The 25,722-nt window shown below is 36.1% G+C and overlaps 1 protein-coding gene across 1 annotated transcript in view; it reads right to left on the minus strand.

Moving 5' to 3' along the window:
• Smp_160490 (hypothetical protein) overlaps positions 1–25,722 on the minus strand; it is a gene marked incomplete at both ends in the record, with an annotated part of 51,102 nt that overhangs the window by 21,571 nt on the left and 3,809 nt on the right. The window contains 8 exons of the mRNA XM_018792894.1: positions 5,125–5,375; positions 7,997–8,057; positions 11,145–11,382; positions 12,638–13,145; positions 15,973–16,495; positions 18,147–18,433; positions 21,622–21,771; positions 21,928–22,002. Coding sequence (XP_018647461.1) covers positions 5,125–5,375; positions 7,997–8,057; positions 11,145–11,382; positions 12,638–13,145; positions 15,973–16,495; positions 18,147–18,433; positions 21,622–21,771; positions 21,928–22,002 — 2,093 coding nt within the window. The remainder of the gene's footprint in view (positions 1–5,124; positions 5,376–7,996; positions 8,058–11,144; positions 11,383–12,637; positions 13,146–15,972; positions 16,496–18,146; positions 18,434–21,621; positions 21,772–21,927; positions 22,003–25,722) is intronic.

A 25,722-nucleotide genomic window follows, 5' to 3' on the forward strand; every position in this document is an offset into this window, starting at 1 on the left:
CAAACAAAAAAACCGAAACAAAAAAGGATTAACAGGGTAGTAATAAGTTTATCACTGTCTCTTTTTGAGTACACAGATCCGGTTTGAGTTTTTTTATCGCGATCGCTTCAGCAAACCGGAGAGCAGTTGTACTTCTTTGTCTACTAATGATTTTGAAGGCATGAGAAATGTTAATTCTGTGCCCGGTGTCTTTGAACTCCACCCTTTCTCTCACACATTTCCGCTCATTTGTCTCTCCTAATTATATGAACTATCCAAATTTTATTCAATTATTACGTAACCCACCCTAATTGTTTTAATTACCTCTAAAATAATCACATTTTTGATCTTATCTGTCTTTGAACTCCACTCAACTATTACTCCACCCTTCATTCTAATACCTAATAACCTCTGACCTTTCCTTGCACATATATATATATATATATAGTTATCATTGATGACCTTTTGTTATTCCAATCCTTTCCATTCACTTATGTCAGTCGTTCCATCCTATTTATTACCCCAATACTAAAACTCTAATGCATATTTGGTTGTAAGCAGCTGATGAGAAACCACGAAATATAATGAATTCATATTATTCTGCATCAATATTTGTTCTGTCTTTATTTAAAAACAGATAAAGTTGTAATGTGAGATGTTATAGAAAAAGTATGTGAGAACTATAAGTGTCACTTTTGTAACCTTAACCATATTGAATCATAGTAATTTGGGTTGTTTAGTTGGTGTTGGATATTTAAGAAGATTAGATAGTGGTGATTTTGTATTGGTTATCAATCAATAGCATCACCTAAGTTTACATACATTTTACACACATTTGATCGTGTGGATGCGCATTGCTGAGTAGTCCCACAATAAGACGAAACGGCCGTCCAGTGCCTTCAGGTTTTCCCTGGTGGTCTAGCTTCAATTGACTCATGCTTTCAACTATGAAAATACTATTGGACAGTCAAAAACTATAGTTCCGAACTTTTAACTATCTGTATACGCATGTTATGAAGACACAGTACAGAAATATTGTCAAGTCAATAAAGCATGTGATTATATTACATATCTTGATTGATAGAAATCTATCTGTACTATGAATAAGGTGACGTCAGTACTTACGCAAGTGAATGGTTTCTGTGTAATTCTTTCTTTCGACAAAATTTATTAACAAATAGTCAGTTATAAGTGATGTAGAATGTGGCATACACATACTTCGATTTAAGCTACCACGCCATGTAAGCACGCAGTAGTGAAAGTAGTAACAATCTAACTAGTAGAAGACAGCCGACCGTTGCTGTTGGTTGGGCTTGCCTATTGTGGTGAACGAATCGAGCTATACCTTCTGGAACAATCGTTCATCAGGGTCCTACCATACCAGACAGGTCGATTGAAGAGCGGTGAGACTAAAACCAGCAAGTTCAAAGTCTGAGGACGAAGTCGTACTGCTGACTGTACAGAGGTGTTACGACAGTAAGGTGTTTCCTTCAGATAACTAATATGGCGGCGATGCTTTTTTCCCATAAGGATGGATGGGGATAGAAAAGGTCGACCCTCAAAATGCATACCTCGCCTTATCTCGCCGATTTCCGTTCCCTGCTGTAACGTCCTAACAAGTACGGAGCTAACATGAAAATAACTCACAAAGAGGTCGTGTGTCACCGGCCTCAAGCAGTTGTTCCTTGGGCACTGCGGTCACGCTCTCAGGTTACTTGGACCAACTCTAATCCAACTTCCTTTTAAGGTACCTCCAGAAGAACCCTTCCGCGGTGTGGGCGACCTCAGAGTGATAACCGCCCACATACATCTAACAGCACTCAAGATCACTGTATTCATAATCAGTTTTCCTCTTCGAATCCTATTACTCCTCCTACCTCGACTTTCAACCATAAACTCCCTCTTTTGACTTCCTCCTCAACAGTCATTATGGCCAACAATTCTAGTGCGCGAAACACTCCCAGGTCTACTGAAACCTTGCTCCAAACTACACATTGGAGCGTTCAACGTACACACCCTATATCAAATCGGCCAGCAGGCCTCCTTGGCTAAAACTCATTAATCTCGTACCATTGATGAATGCTGTGTCTCCGAAACACACACACAGGATCCTAGTATGATCATTCATCTGACCTCACCTCGCAAAAATGGAGAGCCGTCGAGATACACCCTCCGTGTATCTGAAGACCCGATAGCTAGTTCTCGAGGACTGGCGGGTGCAGGCATAGCACTGAGCAAGAGGGCAGAAGAAGCACTTTTAGAATGAATCCCTGTTAAGAGTCGCCTATGTGATGTTCGGCTAAACGGCTCCGTAAGAACTCGGATGGATAGGAACACACGTCGTTGCCTTTTCATCGTTTTTGCCTACGCTCCCACTAAGTGCAGCCCGGATCAAATGAAGGACGACCTTTACAGAAAGCTTTCTGAACTTTTTTATAAAGGTAGACACTCAGCTATAGTACTCTTAGTAGGTGACTTCAATACCCAATTAGGTAGCTTAAGCAAACAGAAAAACATTTAGGTCATCGTTGGAGAGGCTCTATAGAAGACTGTCGCTCGTTCTGGAATACCTGTTTTGGACTCCGATCATGTTCTAATACGAGAGCGCATTTGCTTGCGACTCACTGGACTTTTACCAACTTTCGTGACTTATGGCGAAGGCGAGATATCCGTCTATCAATTAAGGGACGAGTATACTGAGCGGTAGGGTATTAGGTAATGATGGTAAATCAGTTGATGAGGTTGTGAATCTTCATCAACTGAGATGATTAAACCACGTGTTACGTATGCCTGAACATCGATTACCACGACGCTCAATGGTGACTAGTGTTGGAGATGGTTGGAAGGAAGTTAGGGCGGCCAAAGCGAAACGTGGCATCAGTGTTTGAAGTTAATAACTACTGGTCTGAGCCATGTTGGTAGATGCAGACTACTTGGTTGGTGTCCGTACAGCTATCGTAACCAATGGTTGGAGACTCTGGGTGAATGGCTCAATATCGATCACAATGGTGTAGGTCTATATACTCTCTGTCTTCCCTTAATCCTTGAGAATAAAATTGCTTGATGTCTTCCTTTCTTCCTGTACTATATCCTTATATACATTCTTTCTTTTATATATGACCACGACTAAATTAACTACTTCTATGAATTTGGTGTTCATGTTGTTGTGCTAATGAGTTATGGCAACTTGGACATGCATATATGTGCCTAATCCTACGTTGAAGCTGACAGACTGACTGAGTGAAAGATAAGATTAGGCATAGACAATACGATTCATGACGAAATAATTAATTTGTGGAATAAAAAAAGTGTTATAGTGTTCAGTTTTCCTTGTCTACACGAATGCGACGTTAATTAACCTTTGAAAAATATCGACACTAGATTCCCTCCCAGTGTCTATTCTACAGAACGTCAACACAACTCATATCAAGAACACGTGATTAGCCAGACCAGAATGTAAGTATATTTCCACTCTCAAACCTGACAACAATCACAATAATAATAATAATAATAAGGGTACGAGAATATATAATTCATCTAATACCTGTCAGACTATCTACTAGTCTGACTGAGTAAACAACCATTCATTATTTTCCTCGCCCACACATCAAAAAGTATAAAATGCTTTTGAAACCCATAATCTAAAGAAAGTAAAAGTGTGAATGAATCTATGCCATTATGAATGACTTTGAACCACATCAACATATATTTCTCCAGTCAACTATTATCTAACAGGGATTATGGATTACTTTTGCACACCTGGTAACAACGAATAAATAGCCAATGAAAAAGATATTATACATTGATCACTTAGCAACTATTTTAATTTATTCGATGCCTTTATTTGTATTTCGACTGATTATGATAATTAACTCAATTACAATTTATGATTTCCTTTGAATAAATTAAACAACAGGTGTGTATGTAGATGCAAGCTAAGTTCATTCTCAACATTAATATGACAAGAAAGATATTGTTTATGTTGACAATAAAACATTAACTAAATATAAATGAAACGTGGAGAACTACTACGACCATCATCAAGAAGGTACAAGTATTTATAAACAGTTGTCTACGCAAAATACTCAACATCCATTGGCCGGATACTATCAGCAACAGCGTTTTATGGGAGAGGACAAACCAGCTTCCAGCTGAAGAGGAAATTAGGAAATGACGTTCGAAGTGGGTAGGACATACATTAAGGAAATCACCAATGTGCATTACAAGGCAATCCCTAACTTGGAATGGTGAAGGGAAGCGGAAAAGAGGAAGGCCAAAGAACACATTACGCTGGGAAATAGAAGCAGATATGAAAAGGATGGATAACAACTGGAAAGAACTGGAAAGGAAGGCTCAGGACAGAGTTGGATGGAGAATGCTGGTGAGCGGCTTATGCTCCTCGACGAGGGGTAACAGGCGTAAGTAAGTAAAGTAAACTATAAATGAGATACATCAAACAGTATAATAATGAACATATAAATGTCTTAATTAGAAATAATATTTAATAACTGAATTCATGAGTCAATTGAAGCTAGACCACCATGGAAAGCCTGAAAGCAATGAACAGCCGTTTCGTCTTAGTATGGGACTTCTCAGAAGTGCGCATCTACGATCCCGTCTCACGAGACTCGAACCAAGGACTTACGGTCTTGCGCGTGAACGCTTATCCTCTACACCCTTGAGCCGGTATCCAACGGTGTTAATGTCTAACTTCAACCAATCCATGATATTGTTACAATATCTTAAAAACGATAAAATTATGATAGAAGTAAAAATAGGATTTACAGAATTCTGTAAGCATCGTTGTTGATAATCGGGACCATATTTTGATCAGTCTTTGTTAGTATATATATTCATCTTTAGAGGATTGTCTAAAAGTAGCCATTTCGTTACACGTTTTATAGGGCTGATGGATAGTGTTATATTAGGCCAAACAGATCCTTTTCTAAAGCAATCTGTCTATAATTCAAAGAGTTCAGTCACTATGCCATTGACTGTCATACTGTGAGATAAAGAAGTTAGAATCTCTTGAAAGATCCTAATGAACTCAGTTCGACACCAGTATAAGACCTAAACACACTACCATTCATAATTAAGGTATGCCACAGATTTATAAAAAAGGATAATAATGTATCACAAACTCACTTTGCTAAAAGCAAGGCTTGTTGATCTAATGAATTTTTACTAACTGGAGTTTCATTGGCTTGTTCCGTATCTGGTGTTTTGTCATTATTTTCATCTAATGCTTGACTCGTCATTGAACTGGTCATTGAATGAGATGCTAAAAAATAAGGATTTCTTGATAATTCTTGGGCAGCTGCTTCTCTTAACAGTGGTGATTTTGTTCTATAAGGTTGACTGAATGCAGCCTTTTTAGAAATGACATCAATCATTGCCTGTGGGAAGACAGAATATAAGAGCTATAAATAGAGCTGTAGAAAACAGTGGTACAGTTCCTAACAATGGATAAAATGTAATAATCAAATTATGAAATCTGTTCATTTAGCCTAGATGGTCAGTGTTGAAACAGAGAGCATATAACGGAGTGGAGTGATAGGAAATTATTACCAAATTTGACAGGACTCTTAACGAATTCACACGTTAGAACCCAGACGACATAGTGCTACAGTCATACAGTTTTCTTGTTTATACCAATTTATCCTTTACCAGTCGATGTTCGGTAGAAAGTTAGAATATAACAATAATCTGTTAGGTATTACTTACTTACTTACGCCTGTTACCCCTCGTCGAGGAGCATAGGCCACTCAGTGTTAGGTATAGGTGTTATAAAAATTTTCAAAGCTGAATACAAATTTTATGTAAATACTTGTATTTTGTAGCATGGCATTTTGTTTACCAAAATATAAATGAAAATCTCGCGACGAAATTGCATTCATACTTAATTATAGAGGTTTAAACTCATGACTGATTCAATCACCTGATCAAACAATTATTTATTTTAAATCCATTTGGTATTGTTTGTTCGAGTCTTCCCATTGATGTGTGCGATCGGCATGTGTGCATCCAGTGAGCATCACCTTAATTCACAAGCTAGTAGCTATCAGGACTCAGTAGCTAAGAGGATGACGTGATGGTGTTTGAAGCAAACGGTCCTGGGTTTGAGTCCTGGAGTAAACATCAACTTTGGGATGCAGGTTCATCAAGCTGAAGAGTCCCAAATAGGACGAAACGCGCACCCTGGATTCCACTGCTAGCCACCACCTATCTTTGCTTATAATTCTTTACTGCCTTATCATTATGATAACCTATTCAACAAATGCCTTATTTTAGACATAGGTAAGTAAAAGCAAAAAATTTCATTATAGTGTTTAGATAATGTTCAAGTCGTTGAATACAACTCTTGGTGACACAAAAAAGTATAGGTTCACAAGCTTCGATCTCATGAATAATATGAGCAACAGTAGATGAAAGAGCTTAAAGATAAAGACAGAACTATGGAGCATATCTAAAACAAATGGATTTCAATTACTAAATTAAAAGCTCAAATCTTGCTCTGTTTATTCGAGTTTTGGACTTCTGTTTGATACTACTACCAGAATAATCTTCAGCTTTTAAGATTATAAGCTCTTATGTGAACAAAAGTTGACGATTTCATTTGTCAGTATCGGGATTTATGAAGGTTGTACTATTTTAACAGCCGAGTCATGGATTGAGTGAAGTTCGACATTAATATTATTAGATTCCATCTCAGTAGTCTACAATTTAAGCATTCATTCTCGGTCCCAGGTTCGTGTCCTAAGTGCGGGATCAGGAATGTGCACTACTAAGGAGATCATACTCGAATGAAGGTTCCTAACGGTTGTCTAGCTTAAATCAATTAGTGAATTCAACTGTTAAAATTTTTTTTGTGTAAATTAATTAACAAACAATTCTATTGTATACGCAATACATTGACTTTTGGGTAGCAAGAACAAAAAATTCAAACATGAACTTTAAACCGTCTCCTACAAATTTTCTCTGGTTTCATTACAGTGATTATGGTAACTAGTTAACACTGCAAAAAAATATTGTAATGCAGTAAGTTGTACTGTTGTGAGTAAACGTTTAACCTACTTACCATGATAAAGATATGACATTTCCCATTCTAAAATATAAGGGACAGTACAGTTATTCGACCTACTTAAAGTATTTGCCTTACATATATTATTAACAACTCTACATTTGCAAGATTTATACCTATTACGACGCGTGAATGCAAATAACCATTCGAAATCTTGAAAATAAACAATTATTAAGTTCCATATAGAATGAAACTGATGGTGTTCAGAGAACCAAGAGTAGAAGGCAGTCTAAGAATACGATAAACTCCGAACCAACCCAAATCTCAAAGTGTTTTGGATGAAGACATGGGATAGAAATGATTATAAAAGCATAGAATAAGAACATTATATACGGACAAATGAGGTGGAAGTACCACTGATTGATTGTGTACATGTAACTCAATTTTGTACGACGAATGACCCGACTATTTACACTTTGTGATTTCACATTTATGGTGTGTGTGAGTGTGGTAGTGCTATGATAGATGTATACTATATTGGAATTTGAGTGATATTAATGGGAGATTAACAGGTAGACTTTGCTAATGTTGTGATGGAGCATTTGGAAAAGAAGAATGCTCATGGAATAATAATAGGATATGTGGCCTATGTTGATGGTGATTGGTGAGATTGATTGAGAGAACATCAGTCGGACTATTAACTGAATGTTTAGGGGATTTCTGGTGTTTCGGTTGAGTTAGTGAGAAGCAGTATGAATGTGTCATTCAGTCTTGTGACATTAAGTGTGAACAAACAGATTAAAATAGCCTCATTTGTATTATTGACGAAAAGTGGACTCTACAATTACAGGATCCTATTAAGTGGGCAGATCGTTGTTGAATTCAAAGCACGAAGCTAATCAACAATAAGACTGTAAACTTTCTATATGAATCGCTTATCGGGTAATCAATAAATATGAAAATAATTGAGAAAAAGAAACTGTTTTTAAACATCACCTTTTTATTTCTTCGGTCAATCGAGATAGTTCTCGGTCTACTCTTACGATTCTCAGCAGACCTGTATTTTGATAACAAATAAATTGTCAATATAAGATGAATTAGATTAGAAAGGTTTTTTTTATTTAGTTTCTCAGTACAAAAATAATCAATAATTTAGACATGTCAGTAATTTCAAATTACCAGATGTGACAGGGGTGTTGCTCACGAAAGTGAGAGGACGAAAAGCGAATGTCCGGCGCTTTAACCGGGTTGGTGGACACGGAGAGTCCATTTAGGGGAGTTAGAAAACCCTGATTCCAAACCAATGGTGCACATGGGATGGCTCCAGTATCCTGAGGGAACACGGCGTATGAATCAGTCGTTGGTCACCGACATCCATGGGACTGCATCTCCTCACGATGCTCCACTGCTTTGTGGATTAGACGTTTAGGTCGAAGGCTCGGGGTGTGGTCCCCTAAGAAAACCACCTGCTTCAGTTTGGGCACGTGGGCAGTATCACAGCCCTCACACAAATCGAATGAGATTTTTGCGGTGCATATGTATCCGGTGCTTCCTTGTACTAATATTTATGTGTTTAAATAAAATTTAAAAAATAACATATTTGAAGTAAACTCAGCAATTTAACAATGAGCTTGTCTAAACTTCTTCAAGGTAATAATGGATATAAAAATTATTGAAGAATAAATTAGCGTTTAAAAGACAAATCTACCTTGAACAAGTCTTGTTAACCAGGAAGAAATGAGTCAGTTAAATATGAAAAATGTGAAACGTTCCCAACGTAAAAATCAGTGAACGTGTGGGTTCGTATATCTTTAAGTTATCACTAATTTTCATAGTCTGAGCGTTGAACTGATCTGAGCTAGAAATCAAGAAGCAGCGGACAACTGTTCTGTTCTAGGAACTGAACCTCAAACCTTTGGTTTGTGGTGCAAGTTTTAACCGCTAGACCACCGAACTGAAACGGAGTTGTTTTGATGCCTAATTTCAATCAATTTGAAATATTGCACAACCCTCATTGAGGTGGTTAGTTGTCTCACACTCAACCGAGTTGATATCCATTTGTCACAGTTTCTTGCTATAACTCCAGAAGTTACATCTTGAAGTTAGTCACTTGTGAGAATGTGATTAGTATTAGTAATGGGGGATTTTCGGAGATTTTGGAACCTACATAGTCTTAATCATGAAATAATTTCACAATTTTGTAAATAAATCCATTTTAGATCATCAAAGTGTATGTAGAATACGAAACGTCAAATGATGTTAAAGCAATAAACTTAATTCTTATCGAAACAAAGAAAATGATGACCCAACATATTAGTTAATCAGCAATCGACAAGGGATGGTAAGCTATACTCCATCTTTTCTGTTCAGGCTGTTCTGATTAGGATTCCTATTGTTACTCTTCCCATGTGCTCGCCAAACTCCTACTGAAGTAATTTTTTTCCCTCAAGGTTTGTCTTATACCTTGTTTCTAATGAACGTAACGTTATAGCAGATTTATTCTTGACCTTTTGTAGGGTTTACCAAGACTTTAGAAACATGCATGATGAAAACGGGCTTTTTCCACTAGTAGATGGTTTTACGAAATCAACCATTTATCTTAGTGTTGCATCATTATTATTTTTTGAATCTTTAATAGCCCATAGAATCTACAAAGATTACCATGTTTAAGGGACTATGTAAACCATAATGACGGTCCCGGTTTTTTAATCGACTATAAGTATTTGCTTAATTCAACCTTCATTTTGTTTGACGTAACCTGTCGTTATGTTTCTTCAGTTTAACTCATGAGGGTCATTTTGTAGATGTTCTCTGACTTTTTTTCATGGCTTGGGTTTGTTTGTTTCTTTGTTGTATCATACAGTTGTCTCATGTTTCCCTCTCTTGCAGCCTTTTCCTCTGTCATTGATAAATATTACACATATTTACGTTTGTCGGTTCTGATGCTCCTCTTCACTTGCTTGTTTGCCTCTGTGTATTCGGCTTGTGCCTTGGCTTTTTCTGCTCTTGTTCGGCTGATATTGATTGCTGCCTTCCTGTTCCTCCTTTCTTCAATCTTATCCAGTATACCAACAGTGATCCATTCCTTGTGGTGGTGTTTCTTTTGGCCCAGAACCTCCGGACATGTTGAAACGATTGCCTCCTTGATACCTTTCCAGTTGTTCTCCATGGTAGCTCCCTCTTCATTGGGTAGATCCTGAAAGGCTTGGAACCTGTTGCTGAGGGCTATGTTGAATTTGTTGAGTTTGTCAGCATCTCGAAGATAGGCCGTATTAAACTTTTGTGATGTTGTCCGCGCCGTTGTCCAGTGCTTCTTAAGTTTCAGTTTTATCTTGGCGACCAGCAAATGATGATCTGATGCTATATCAGTTCCTCTCCTGGTTCTCACATCCTCCATTGTCATCCTGAACTTTTTGTTGATGCAGATGTGGTCGATTTGATTCTGTGCAGTGTGATCCGGTGAAATCCAAGTGGCTTTGTGTATGTTTTTGTGTGGGAATATGGTGCCACCAAAGAACACATTACACCGAGAAATAGAGACAGACACGAGAAGAATGAACAAAAAATGGATAGATAGAATGTGGTCACCCACATTGTATGAACATTCCATGTACATTAATTAATGGTTTCTCTGGTTGTTAGAAGGGACATCAGCCTCGTGAATTCCGAAGGAACTCGGGTTTCATCGAGAGACATCATTAGTTTTCTAAATGATGACCTAACTCCCAGGGCAGGGTTTAAACCGTTTAAATTATTTTTTTGATAAGTGTTTTTTAACGAGTTTGTTTTCTACGGGATGAGGTCGCTAAACCCATGCCCAACCGTCTTCCTTTATCTGCGTTTGGGATCGACAGTATCCTCAGAGAGGCTTCAAGCGGTCTTTTGTGATGTAATTATGACGGTGAGTTATATAAATCAATGAATAATTTATTCTGATTGGTCGAATCAAATTACCCAACAGCATCAAAATGTGGAATAAATGGAATCCAGGACGCGTGTTTCGTTCTATTTGGGACTCATCAGCTGTATATGTTTAGTTCATTAGTCAATTCACTTTAATTTGAAATATAATTCAGTTATTTCCAATCAATGAATCAAACATCAAATACTTTAATGTAATAAAAATCCTTATTCATTAACTTACATAGATTTCGATGAAGCAGTTGGACTTAGTTTATTGTCATTCATCAGATTATCTTTATTACGTAATTCTGTTATAGTATTAAAACGAGTTAAACAATTTGTAAAACGTTGAAAAGTAGGTAAAGCTGATTGAGTTGATTGAGTAATCAAGTCATTTTTTATTTCAGGAGTTTGTTGATCGTTTTTTAAGATTTGTGTAGATCTTTTAATTTCATTTGATTTCATAATAAGTGAACGACCTACAATGAAATGAAATGATATAACAGATATGTAATAGAGACTATCACAATTGATTGATCACTGGGTGATGATCAATGTCATGTGTGTCAATTCCTTCTTAGTGTGCTGATCGAATGCTGTCGATCAAGTTGCAATGTGACCACTAGTCTAGGTGGTTCGATACTGCGTGCACTATGTTGAGATAAGATGGTGGTTGAAGGTGGTCAACAGGAAACTCTGGACCCGGGTTTCGTGCTATTTGTCACTCATCAGCAAGGTGTACATGTAATCTTGAGGGAACTGGTGCTCCCTGAGAGATTCGATCCCGTGTCACCACCTCCAACCACCATCTTATAGAGACTATGTTTTATAATATTAAAGCATTAATGAACAAGGAATATTATTCACTACTTGAATATGTTGTACGATCTTGAGTGTTAATGTTGTAGTGAATGAAAACACAAATGGGAACAATTAAATCTATTTGAATACAAAATTAAAGAATATCTTGATAAAATCTGAGAACCAAAATGTCAATCAATCATCTCAGACCTCATCGTTTTTTTCATTTCCACATCAATCATTCTCTGTTTTCATTTTCTTTTCTTTGATCTTATTAACCTTCTACCGCTAGACATTTCACTTTCGATCAGTCATAAATACTACTCATATTTGTCGTCATCAGTAGCACACATCACAATGTAATTTTCTCTATGAAATCGTAATTTGGGTATTTATCTACGAAGCTTGATATTACAGTAAATTGTTTGATGTTCATTAGTATTGTAGTGAACAAAACACTAGTTGGGGACAATCGAATGTATTTACAGACTATCTCACTAAATTCTGATAACCATACAGCAAACAGTTAATTTGCAAAATAACAATCACGTGTCTCAATCTTAACTGTTCCTTCTGTAAATATTAATCCATCTTCTCTAATTTCATTGTTTATGCATTTTCCTACCAATTACGCTTCAATTCAGTTCTTTCCTTATCGGTCTTCTGCCATAACACATTCTATGTCTGATCATCACCATATACTAATGTAAATATAAGTAGCCCACACCACAGTATGAGCCAAATAAGGGAAAAATACTAAGAATATAGAATTTACTTTACTTAACACTTAGTTACAATAGATATTTGGAATCTTGAATAAACTGATACTCCATGTGTCATTCATGCCTATTCCACTACCCACTACTAAACTCTTCGTCTATTTATGCCAAAAAAATACTACATTCTTATCAAAATGATTATTCTCACACTTACGTTCTTTAATTTTGTTTAAATGCATTCTACGTATTTGTGATAGTCTAGCAGCACGTCGTAACATTACCATACTCTCTGAAGATGTTGTCGATAATAATACTGGCAGTTCAACACGATAAATATAATTCCTGCCAAAAGATATAGATGGTGATTGATTTAAATCTGATTCTTTCTTCTCATTGTTATCACCATTAACAGTAGTTCCATCAGTAGTTTTGTCGTTGATCTTTATTATTTTCGTAATGATCGGCAGTATATGATCTGGTTCATACTGTCTCTGTTGTTCCTGTTGTTGTTCCGGTTGATAATTTTCACTTTGATATGATGATTCTTGTTCTCCTTGACTGAATTGATCACTTCTGTCATTTTTCATATTCATAATCTCTTTAAATAATTCATAATATTTTAATAAACATATAGTGAAAACTGTTAGACCATCATCAGTTAATTGATTAATATTGGCGCCAAAATCTAACAAGAGATTCACTAATTTCATATTCCATGTTAACTGAATGAATAAAATAAAGAGAAAATAAGGTAAAACTGATCAGTAGTATATTTGTATTCACTTGAAAATATCATCTTAAACAGATCATTTGTCCCAGAAATAAAGTTTCCGCTACATGTCAATAATTAAGCACCTTAAAACTTGGTGAAAGCTATTTTGACAGTAAAGCTGAACCATAATGAGAGAATTTCAAGCGTGAGAGCTCAAGCACTGGAAGGCCGTTTCATTCTATTACAGCACACCTTCTGGCGAATAAGATGAACTGAACGGTCGCTCAAAATCGTGAGTTTACTTGACGAGTTAGATATTAACACCGTTGGATGCCAGCCGGCTCAGTGATCTATCGGTTAGGGGCTCCGGCTCGAGACTGGTAGGTCCTGGGTTCGAATCTCGTGGGTGCGGGATCGTGGATGCGCACTGCTGAGGAGTCCCATAATAGGACGAAGCAGCCGTCCAGTGTTTCCAGGTTTTCGATGGTGGTCTAGCTTCAATTGACTCATGATCTCAACTATGAAAATACTAAATTCTCCACAAAACCCCCTCTGATCTAACACTGAATATCACAAGACTGAATGACACATTTACACTGTTCCTTAACTAATCAACTAAAACACCAGAAATCCCCTAAACATTCAGTCAATAGTCCGACTGATGTTCTCTCAATCAATCTCACCAATCACCATCAACATAGGCCACATATCCTATTATTATTCCATGAGCATTCTTCTTTTCCAAATGCTCAATCAATACATGAGAAAAGTGTGCCAGTTTATGTCCCATTAATATCACTCAAATTCCAATATAGTATACATCTATCATAGCACTATCACACTCACACTCACGCACACACCATAAATGTGAAATCACAAAGTGTAAATAGTCAGATCATTCGTCGAACAATTGGAGGTTAGAATTTATATGTTCATTAGTGTTTTCTCTAGATATTAGTATGATTCTAAGATGATTATCATGGCAAGCTTATGAAAGCTGAAGAAAACTAATAACAGTTCATTACTCCTAAAAGACTGAAACCAATACAAAATAACGTTGTAGCACTTTTATTGTTTGAACGGTTTGTTAATTAATAAGAATCTGTAATCCAAACCATTTAGTATGTTCGATACATGGCTAAGTGCGAAATTCATGATGCATATTTCATCTTGTTCGAGATCCGTCAACTGGATACATCTGCATTCTATCATTGATAATCGCACTAGTACTCAAATCCATCACCTATTGCTTTTTGAACAACAACGCGTTTCCTATCAAGCTGTTGAGTTCATATAATCATCACTAACTTTTTTGAAATGTTCAATTGTGTTAGTGAAATTTAGCAGTTTCATATTACTGACATTCAAAGCTATAAAGGGTCAGTCTGCGTAACCATATTTTCAAACCATCCTAGATTTAGATTTGAAAGACTCATTATTTAAGTTTTATACTAAGTGTAATTCTTTTTAGGTAATATGTATAAACAGAAAAGAATCCTAAATTCACTTAGTATTGTTTTGGTTGAATCGTCCCATTGATGTTTTAGAACTTCAACTGGTCAGTTTCTAATTGGCATATGTGCATACTGTGCGTATTGCCTCGATATAGCCTAAATTCACAAGCATGGTTAGCAAAGATAGATAGTGGCTAATAGTGGAATCCAGTTTAGACGCGCGTTTCATCCTATTTGGGACTCATCAGCTGAGTGTACCTGCATCTCTGGATTCAACTGCTAGAAAGGAATCTTGGTTTTCACTAGTTCCAAGAAATGTCATCGATTCCTGACAAAGTTCATCTAAAAATATTAAGCAGTCCATCGATATAACAGTCTGATGACTTATAAGTTAGTTTCATCACTTCATCACACACATATATATTCAGGCTTGTTTTTATTACTCTATTCTTGTATAGAACTCAACATTAATTTATCTTATATTCAATCCTGTCACAAAATAGCTTGTTAAATGCCTTGTTAAATTAAGAAACAACCAATGATTATTCAGAAATAGCAGAAAACTTTTCAAGTTGATTGTTGAATTAGTCAAAGTTGAATGTTTGAGATCAGGTTTTAGCCTCAGCACCAGTAGATCTTAATATACACAAAGGGGAAAACAAGATTTCCCGATACAACACAGTATGCACCAATCGAATCACACTTGACAGAGAAGCTTTGGAGAATGTTAAAACCTTTACATATCTGGATCGCATCATTGATGAACACGGTGGATCAGATGCAGATGTGAGGGCGAGGATCGGCAAAGCAAGAGCAGCATATCTGCAACTGAAGAACATCTGGAACTCAAAACAATTGTCAACCATTACCAAAATCAGAATTTTCAATACAAATGTCAAGACAATTCTACTGTATGGAGCGGAGAAAGCCATTATCCAGAAGATACAAGTGTTTATCAACAACTGTCTACGCAAGATACTTCAGATCCATTGGCCACACACTATCAGCAACAACCTACTGTTTGAGAGAACAAACCAGATATCAGTAGAGGAAGAAATCAGGGAGAAGCGCTGGAAGTGGATTGGGTACACTTTGGGGAAATCACCTAATTGTGTCACAAGACAATCCCTCACATGGAATCCTGAAGGTCAAAGGAGAATAGGAAGACCAAAGAACACATTACGCCGAGAAATAGAGACAGATATGAGAAGAATGAACAAGAACTGGATAGAACTAGAAAGGAAGGCCCATGACAGAGTGGGTTGGAGAAAGCTGGTCGGCGGCCTGTGTTCCATACGGGATAACAGGTGTAACTAAGTAAGTAAGTAAATACTTTATGATTTATATCAATAACAGCTGACATGTAAATAATTTTCTACTTACCACAGCACCTAATAATCCAAATTGTCCATGACTATCTATTACATTTAAATCAATATTTAATTGATTTTTATTATGTAATAAATTTTTCACTTTATCAAATAATCCATGATAACAATATTGAATAAATTTAATTGATAAACATTCATGATTACCGGTTAATTGAATCTTTTTATTAGTAGTAGTAGTAGTAGTAGAATGTTGTTTATTAGATTTTTTAAAAATTTTTTTTGATAATTTATTCCATATCATTGACCAATCATTGATAAATAATTGTTCATTTAAACTATCTTCAAGGTTACTCTTTTCAAGGTTACTATTTTCAAGGTTATCGCCATGTTGTTGTTCGCCCCCTTCTTCTTCTTCTTCTTCTCCAATAGTACCATCTTTGATTGATGATTTGAATAAATGGTACCAATTCAATGTTTTATATGATTTATGTAAAAAATGTTGTAAATAAGCAATTTTTGTTATATATGTTCTCATATCAACTAAACAAATTGTTTGATTTTGTTTAAATCGTGAGCTTATAAGAAAAAAGAAAAAAATAAAAACAATGAGATGATGAGACGAGTCAATCTGAATAGTTTGAAGAATTTCAAGGTCAAGGCGCCAATTTCAGTACCTGATGTTCATGTACGATTGCTTCACAGAGGATTTTAGAGAACGCATGACAATTAGTCGACTACTAAAATGTTCCTTTATTTGTAATTGTGGTAATCAAATGACTTGCAAACCTTATGCAGACTACCATGATGATTTCTTTCGGTGTAATATACGTTGAAGGAAGAAGTATGCTAGAATAGGAACATTTTTCACTCGATCCAAATGGAGACTAAAGCAAATTATAATAACTGCTGCGAATTGCACAATAAAGGCACTAATAGCATTGGCTGCAATATCCGCAGATGTGACTGAAGCTTCAGCTGTTCAGTGGTATGAGTATTGTAGAGATATATGAGTAATAAAAATGACAAGCTTACACAACCAGAGTACACACCTTATCATGGCTCCAGAGATCGACTATTGTGGAGTCATATGGATGAGCTCCTCTACCTTATGTATTACGATTTTAGAAGCTGTGAACTTCTTTCTAACCATGACAAGTTTTTGGACCATGTAAAAGAAGTGTATTCACTCTAATTCTTTGGTTTTGTTATAATACAGTTTTACTTTTTACTAAGTATACCCTGATTGGCTAATATTTTTCAAGGTCACTTAAGATTCGTTCAAAGATCGTCCATAAATTATAATCTCGCCATTAACTTCATATAATTGAATGATTAAATCGTTTGAGCAAATTTATTTCAATGAATAATCTTTCACTTATTCTAGTTAAGTAAGAAACCAACTGTTTAATGGTTCTAGATGTATGGCATGAAAGCTGATATGGTTCTCTATTTCTTTATATAACTAAGGGCAGACATATTTTTCCCATACCGTGAAGGAAGAATTAAAAAAAATCAGAAGGATCCTAGGCCATCATAGAATACAAAAACTTTCTTCCAAGCGAACAATACTCCTATTTGTATGTTAGCAGAACGTAAAGGACATAAAGAGAATGTGAGAACATAATTGTGCCAATGTGATCATATATACTGACGTGCAATGTTTTATGGTATAAGGGTAAGTTGGAAGAGAGCTAAAGGCGGCCAGACCAAAAAGTGGCACAAATCCATGAAGTCACTGACAAGTGGATTGAGCCATGTTGGTAGGTGTAGACTACCTGGTTTGTATTCGCGAGATGATAGCAATCGATGGTTAGAGACCTTGAATGATATGGCTCAAAATCGTTTGCAATAGCGAAGGTGCATCCACTCTTTGTGTTCTTCCAAATTATAATCTTCTGAACTCTTTATGTCACTATCTTTCTCTCTTTCCAAGTTTATTTTAATGGATTATACACCTTCAATAACATCTTCAAACCGTAATCCTTCCGACTACTGCTTATACTCTTACTACTTTCACCACTATGGGATTTGAATCGACAAGTGTATCTCTGTGTTAATGTGGTATGTCAACTCGAACTGATGTACGTACGTATGAAGTTCTACGTTGTGACTGACTGACTGACTGACTGGATATACTGATCATAGAACTGTATATATCTGTTAGAAATCTTCAAAAATGTCGATATTTCAATTAAATGATGGGTATTGTGACTGGAAATCACTTACTCAAATAGAGAATCTTGTTTAGAAGAAGTTTCAAATTGTTTTTCTTGTTGTTGTTGTTCAAATTCATCATTTTTTAAATTGGACATATTTGAATAACCATTTTGAATAGATTCCATCATTTCTGATATCTGTTGTATATTGTTATAGTTTAAGAATGATGATTGTTTAGTTGTTGGCATACAATGAAGTAGATAATTAAAACTTTGATCTGCAATAAATTTTTCAAATAATGGACTCTTCATATTCCATACTTGAAATGATTTAGGTAAATTACTTTGTTTTAATATCTATAATATGTAAAAAAAAAATGAGAGCAAAATATAAATTTGGAGAAAATTAAAAACTATTAACAAATTGTATGGATTGAGATCATGAACCGATTGATGTTAGACCACCATTGGAAACCTTAAAGCATTGGATGGCAGTTCTGTCCTATTATGGGAGTTCTCAACAGTGCGCAGCCACGATCCCACTCGCGGGATTCGAACCTACGGCCTTATTGTATAGAAAACTGAGCCAGTATCCAACGGTGTTAATGTCTAAATTCAATTGATCCACGCAATCGCGCGGGAATCTTCCATTGTACTGAGGTAGATACATGTCTCTACCTGACTTGAATTAGCTCCACTGATCACGCCTTCTCACCGGAACTCTGAGAATCACCTTACGAAGAAATTCACTAATGAGCACATAGTAATTATTAGTATGAAGTTGTAGAGATTATTAAGTTTTTGATTGAGATCGTCATCTTTCACAATACGACAAAATGGCCATCCAATGCTTTCAGGTTTTCAATGGTGGTCTAACATCAATCAGTTCATAATCTCAATCAAAATCATAATAATCTCCACAACCTCACACTGATATTGACAAAATTGTTCGCAGTTAACAAAATTATTCAACTAATAATAATGAAATAGCTTGATGGTATATTGAGATGGTTTGCAAACTAGTTATTGAGTAGAGTTCAACAGAAACAATGAATTAGGACGTACACTGAAACTCTAATTGTATTTTATATTTTCAGCTTTTTTTCAAAACTGGAAGTTAATTACTATGCGAGTTTTATCAATACTTGTGAGCTAATTAATGACGTTATCTTGTCAGATATGAAAGCATTTTGCTTGACTCATATCGCCAGTAGCACAGGTGCCTTTCAAGAAGCGAGTATTCTGAATAATAGTCCTCTATTCATTACTCTGACATTTTGGGACATAGATAGGTTACAAGAATCTAATAGTAGTTTCTGTAATGTATCGCCAGAGTACGACAAGACTGTTAATTGAGCAACACTAATGTTGAGCATAGAATACTATAAATAAGTAGCCAAACAATTAATAATAAGACGTTCAACGACAGAGATGGTTTGTACATTTGTTATCTGTGTTAAGTGATCGTCTACTCTAATTTATGTTGGTGACTAGAATAAAAGTATATTACATAAAGGATAGGGACAGATATTTATCAATCCATGAGATGGTATAAAAAATTTAATTGTGGTCCGTAAGATAATAGTGATCTGTAATGAAAAACTAGAAAAGAAAATTTAAGATCAGTCACTTTGTAGTGAATGCGGTCATCCAATAGTCTAAATTACATTCTGGCTTCTGATTATTAGATGATGTTATATAGTTAAGATCATGAGTCAGTTGAAGCTAGACCACCATGGAAAACCTGGAGGCACTGGACGGCCGTTTCGTCCTATCGTGGGACTCCTCAGCAGTGCGCAACCATGATCCCACCTAGCGGTAGAGACAGGTACCTACCTCAGTAGAATGAAAGTTGGTTGCGCAATTTCGTAGGTTGGTTGAAGTTAGACATTAACACTGTTGAATGCCGGCTCAGTGGTCTATCGGTCTATCTGGCGCGAGACTGGTAGGTCCTGCGTTCGAATCCTGCGAGGTGCGATCGTGGATGCGCACTTCTGAGGAGTCCCATAATAGGACGAAGCGGCCGTCCATTGCCTCCAGGTTTTTTATGGTAGTCTAGCTTCAATTGACTCATGCTTTCAACTATATAAAATTACTAAAATTTCCACAAAACCCCCTTGTGATATTAGAAAACGATTATTTTCGGTCTCCTTCTGTTTCATTTAATATGTTCCTACATACATTTTCGCAACTATATCACTTTACCTAGATCTTTTTGCTCAAATTCCAGCGTAAACAAATGAGTGTCTACTTGCAACGTTGAATAATGATATAGAACATTAATTTTGTCAGTACCGGTTTATCTCTAATTCTTAATATATTTCTCAACAAAGTCACTGTATAATGTTAAATAGTTTATAGTACTATACTAGTGTCTACTAGTTACGTTGAATTTTCGGCGAGACTATAATTTGTGGACGAGCCAATCAGAAGCGCTTGAGAGATTTCAAGATCGCGGCGCCAATTTCAGTATCTGATGCTCATGTAAGATCGGTTTACAGAGAATTTTAGAGAAGACTTGACAATTAAGCGGCTATAACAAATGAGACTACTAAGAAGTTCCTTTATTTGTAATTGTGGTAATTAAGTGACTTGTTGACGTTGTGCAGACTGCCATGATGTTATCCTTCGACGTAATATATGTTGAAGGAAGACGTTCGCTAGAATAGGAACCTTTATCGCTCGATCCAAATTGAGAACAAGGCATATTATAATAATTGTCGTCAACTGTATAATAAAAGCACCCGTAACATTGGCTGCAAAAATCACAGATGTGACTGAAGTTTCGGCCGTTAAGTGGTATGTGTGTTATGAGGGCATATCTTTAATAAAAATGATAAGCTTACACAACCGGAGCACACACAAACAATATTGAAGCTATGTGGTGGAGGCCGAAAGGGTTTTGTGACCTTATCATGGCTCCAAAGACTGAGTATTATAGAACCATATGGATGAGTTCCTCTACCTTATGCATTACGACTTTTGAACCTTTGAACCTCTTTGTAACCCTGACAAGTTTTTGGACCATATAAAAGAGGCATATCCACTTTAATTCTATGGTTTTGTATAATATGTTTTTACTCTATACTGACTGTTTACTGATTGGCTAACATGTCTCAAGGTCACTTGTGATTCGCTCAAAGGTCGTCCATAAATTATAGTCTCGCCGAATTTACTTTTAAAATCGGATATCTGTGGGTATTTCAACGAAACAAACAAATATGCGTCAATTAAAGCTGGACCACCATTGAAAATCTGGAAGCATTGAAAGATCGTTTCATTTTAGTATGAGACTCCTCAGTAGTGCGTATTCATGATCTTGCATATAGTATTAGAACCCAGGATCTTCATGGATTGTTTGAAGTTAGACATTAACACCATTGGATGCTGATTTAGTGGTCTAAGTGTTCACGCGCAACACTGAAGATCCTGGATTCGATATCCAATATCTAAGATCGTGGATGCATACTGCTGAGGAGTCTCATGGTTATCAAGTTTTAACCGACTCATCAATTACCACAATCTGATCATCAATATTCACTTACATTTTGTATAATTTGAATGAATAAACTTGTTGAATTGATTGGTATATTATTTAAATTTGTTACAGATTCATACTGATGATCATATTGATCATAATGATAAATTTGTTCATTAATCAATAATTGATTATTATGATCTTGTTTTATTGATTTCTGATATTGATAATGTTTAAACATTAATTCTAAATTAACTAATTTATAAAAATTATATTGAGGAAATTGTTTTATAAAATGAAATTCATCATATCCGCTTTGATTTATTGCCGGTTTTTTTAAACGTATTAAACGATCATTTTTCCAATAACCAACATCAATTTCATTAGAAGTTGGGGAATTATTGATGAATATACCAGGACCATAACGTTGATCATCTAAAAAGAATCCCTATGAAAGAAAAAACAAATATAATGAGCATTCAATTTACCATTTAGTCAGTCAGTCACAACGTAGAACTTCGTACGTACGTACGTACGTACATCAGTTCGAGTTGCCATACCATATTAACACAGAGATGCAGTTGTCGATTCAAATCCCATAATGGTAGAAATAGTAAGAGTATAAGCATTAATGTGAAAGATTAGGGTTTGAAGATGTTATTCAAGGAATATAATACAGTGAAATAAATTTGAAAAGAGAAAAAGGATAAGGACATGAAGAATTCAGAAGATTATAATTTGACAGAACACAAAGAGTGGATGCACCATTTAGTATTTGAACAAGAAGTTGTTGTATCCCGTGGAGAATTATGAACGGTAACTTTGAGGACTAATTATGGAATAATGTGATACGTATATTTCCTATTGTATAATTGTTAAGTAGCTTAACTATTCATATTCGTGTTTCTCTTATTATAAGCTTTATTTTGACCCATAAACTACTACTGTACTATTTACCATTCTTGAGTTATACCCAATCTATTAATTACTGCCTCCCACATTCACAGCCACATATGGCTAAATGTTGTACAAATGTTATTTTCTATTCTACGGTACGCTGTGGTCTATCTGGTTGGTATATAAACCCAGTATGTTTGAGAATAATGATCCATATTGCAGAGGCTGTTATTGGTGTTCTGGACTTAACTGGCTGAGCTAGGCAGATAGCAGGACTAATAAGTACTCAAAACTGCTCATACAGTTTTGTGTATCATTTGGCGATCAATAAATCCAGTGCTCTCTAATTGACGGTCATATAACTTCATATATCAAACAGGGCACGTACGCACTCACACGATATAACAGAATTAAAAAGAAGTTATGAGGTTTAATGAAACAATAATCTGAATATAAATATATACATTAGTAAATAAGTCAATTAGCCAGTCCGTCTCGAATTGGAACCGTGTATGTATGTACATCAGTTCGGGCTACCGTACTCCATTAGTATAGTGAGGTGAAGTTCTTAATATTTAATCCTAGAGTATCAGAGATAGTAACAGTATTAGTGGTATTGGGAAGGATTAGGAAACGGAGATACGATTCGGAAAAAACATATAAATTATCGAAGTGAGAAAAATCATGAAGAATTCAAAAACTTAGAACCTGAGAGAATGCAAAGAATGGATGCACCAGTGCCACTGCAAACAATTGTGGGTCATTTCATTCTAAGTGTGTAGTCATTAGTTACGATGATCATACGGACCACAAACACGTAGTCTATACCTATTAACATGGCTCAGTTCATAGGCTTCATAGACTAGTACCATGCTTTTGTCCGGGTACTCCTGGCTTTCTTCCAGTCTACTGTTACACCAGAATACATTGTCCGTAGAGGTAGGCGGTGGTTGGGAACACATAACACATGTTTCAACCATCTCAGTTGATGAAGATTTACTACTACATCAATCGATTTGACATCCTTACCTAATACTCTATTCCTAACCCAGAAATTGCTTACTCTGTGATGCTAAGAAACAAGAGCAGTTCTTCGTTGACATCTATGGTCGAATACCAGTAACCTGAACACAGTGGATCTGATGCAGATTTGAAGGTGCGGATCGGTAAAGCAAGAACAGCATTGATGTGAACCGCGAAACAAGAAGCATTAACAAATTACGGAAGCTATTTTTCGGGACGTTAATTCATTTAATTCAAAGCTTGTAAAACTGTAACATTTACTTTTGCCCCTAGCCTATTCTACAGATCATAAGCTTTCGTTTGATGCATAATTCACTGCCATAGCATTTTCTGTTCTACAGCTATTGTAATTTAGACGTAACCTTTTGTACTCTATTTTCTACTACAATCCCCCAGTTTTGGACACAATTATATTTTCATTATTATTGTACGTTGTGGTCAGGTTATTCATCTACTTATTCATGTAACTTTTCACCCTAATCTGAATTGGGAATTCGAGTGCTAGATCGGGGTTGGAATAAAGTGATTAGTGTTGCAGCTGTCTTTGTCTTCTCTCTTTCTCTCGCGTGCTTGCCAGCCAATCAGGGACAGATTAGTTTTCGTCTCTCTACCTCCACTTCGACCTCACGCATACTAGCTTCAAGGTTAAGCCAGTCAGCCTATCGGGTCAAGGTCTTAATCTACATTAGACAAGTCATACTCGGCACTAAAGTGGGTAGAAAGATTCAAGGACGTAACAAGCATATTTACAATTGAAGAACATCTGGAATTCAAAACAATTGTCAACCATTACCAAAATCAGAATTTTCAATACAAATGTCAAGACAGTTCTACTGTATGGAGCGGAGACATGGAGAACTAAGAAAGCTATTATCCAGAAGATACAAGTGTTTATCAACAACTGTCTACGCAAGATACTTCAGATCCATTGGCCACACACTATCAGCAACAACCTACTGTTTGAGAGAACAAACCAGATATCAGTAGAGGAAGAAATCAGGGAGAAGCGCTGGAAATGGATAAGAAACACATTGAGGAAATCACTCAAGACAATCCCTCACATGGAATCCTGAAGGTCAAAGGAGAAGTGGAGTACCAGGTAACGCATTACACTAAGAAATGGAAACATCCATGAACAATAATTGGATAGAACTAGAAAGGAAGGCCCATGACAGAGTGGGTTGGAGTATGCTGGTCGGCGACCTATGTTTCATGCGGGGTCACAGGCATAACTAAGTAAGTAAGTATATTTTGAAAATAATCTTTGGCGAATAAAGTTAAAGCGCTCCACAATAAACGGGATTATTAAATAAATCAATAGTGTGAAAATTTTGTCTATTTTCGTAATGGATTTGTGAGTATGCACATCAATACATTTCAAATTATTGATTGAAAAGGGTTGAAGATACTGTGGTTGTAGGGTTGTAAGTATAAACATTTTAGAACTACAAAATTCTATCAAAATAACATAAGCACCAAGTCATTGATAATTTGACTATTGTCAGTCTATCTCCGAGTACGGAACTTTTTATTCATTCATAATCAAGACTCAAACTCTTTATTAAACCTTTATGTTTCATTGAAAATGCTTTACTTTTAGTGTACAAAGTTAATATTTAGACATTTATTTTAACCAATCTCATCAAATTAGCAACAAATGATGATGATCCTTTATTATTATCTACTATGATGCCTGATCGTATTCCAGGTAAACTTGAATTTTATCAGTCACCAATAGATTATAACTCCAGATACACTCAAAATTAAATAAAAAAAAAAAGAAATCATGAGTCAATTGAAGCTAGACCATCATGGAAAACCTGGAAGCACTGGATGGCCGTTTCGTTCTATTGTGGGACTCCTCAGCAGTGCGCATCCATCATATGCTCACTAGTGACTGACTGTAAGGAATGTTTCCTTGAGTTCTAGTGAGAAGCAGTAACTAGTGGAGTTCAACCAAGTCTGTTGTAGAGATATCAACTCACTGAAGACAATTGGTGAACGGTTGCTCAAACTTCATGGATCAGTTGAAGTTAGACATTAACACCGTTGGATGCCGGCCGGCTCAGTGGTCTATCGGTTAAGTGCTCTGGCGCGAAGCTGGTAGGTCCTGGGTCCGAATCTCGCGGGTGCGGGATCGTGGATGCGCACTACTGAGGAGTCCCATAATAGGACAAGTTGGCTGTCCATTGCTTCCAGTTTTCCGATGATGGTCTAGCTTCAGTAGACTAATGATTTCAACTATGAA

Source organism: Schistosoma mansoni, chromosome 1 (genome assembly GCF_000237925.1).
Source record: "Schistosoma mansoni strain Puerto Rico chromosome 1, complete genome".
NCBI classification, from domain to species: Eukaryota; Metazoa; Platyhelminthes; class Trematoda; order Strigeidida; family Schistosomatidae; genus Schistosoma; species Schistosoma mansoni.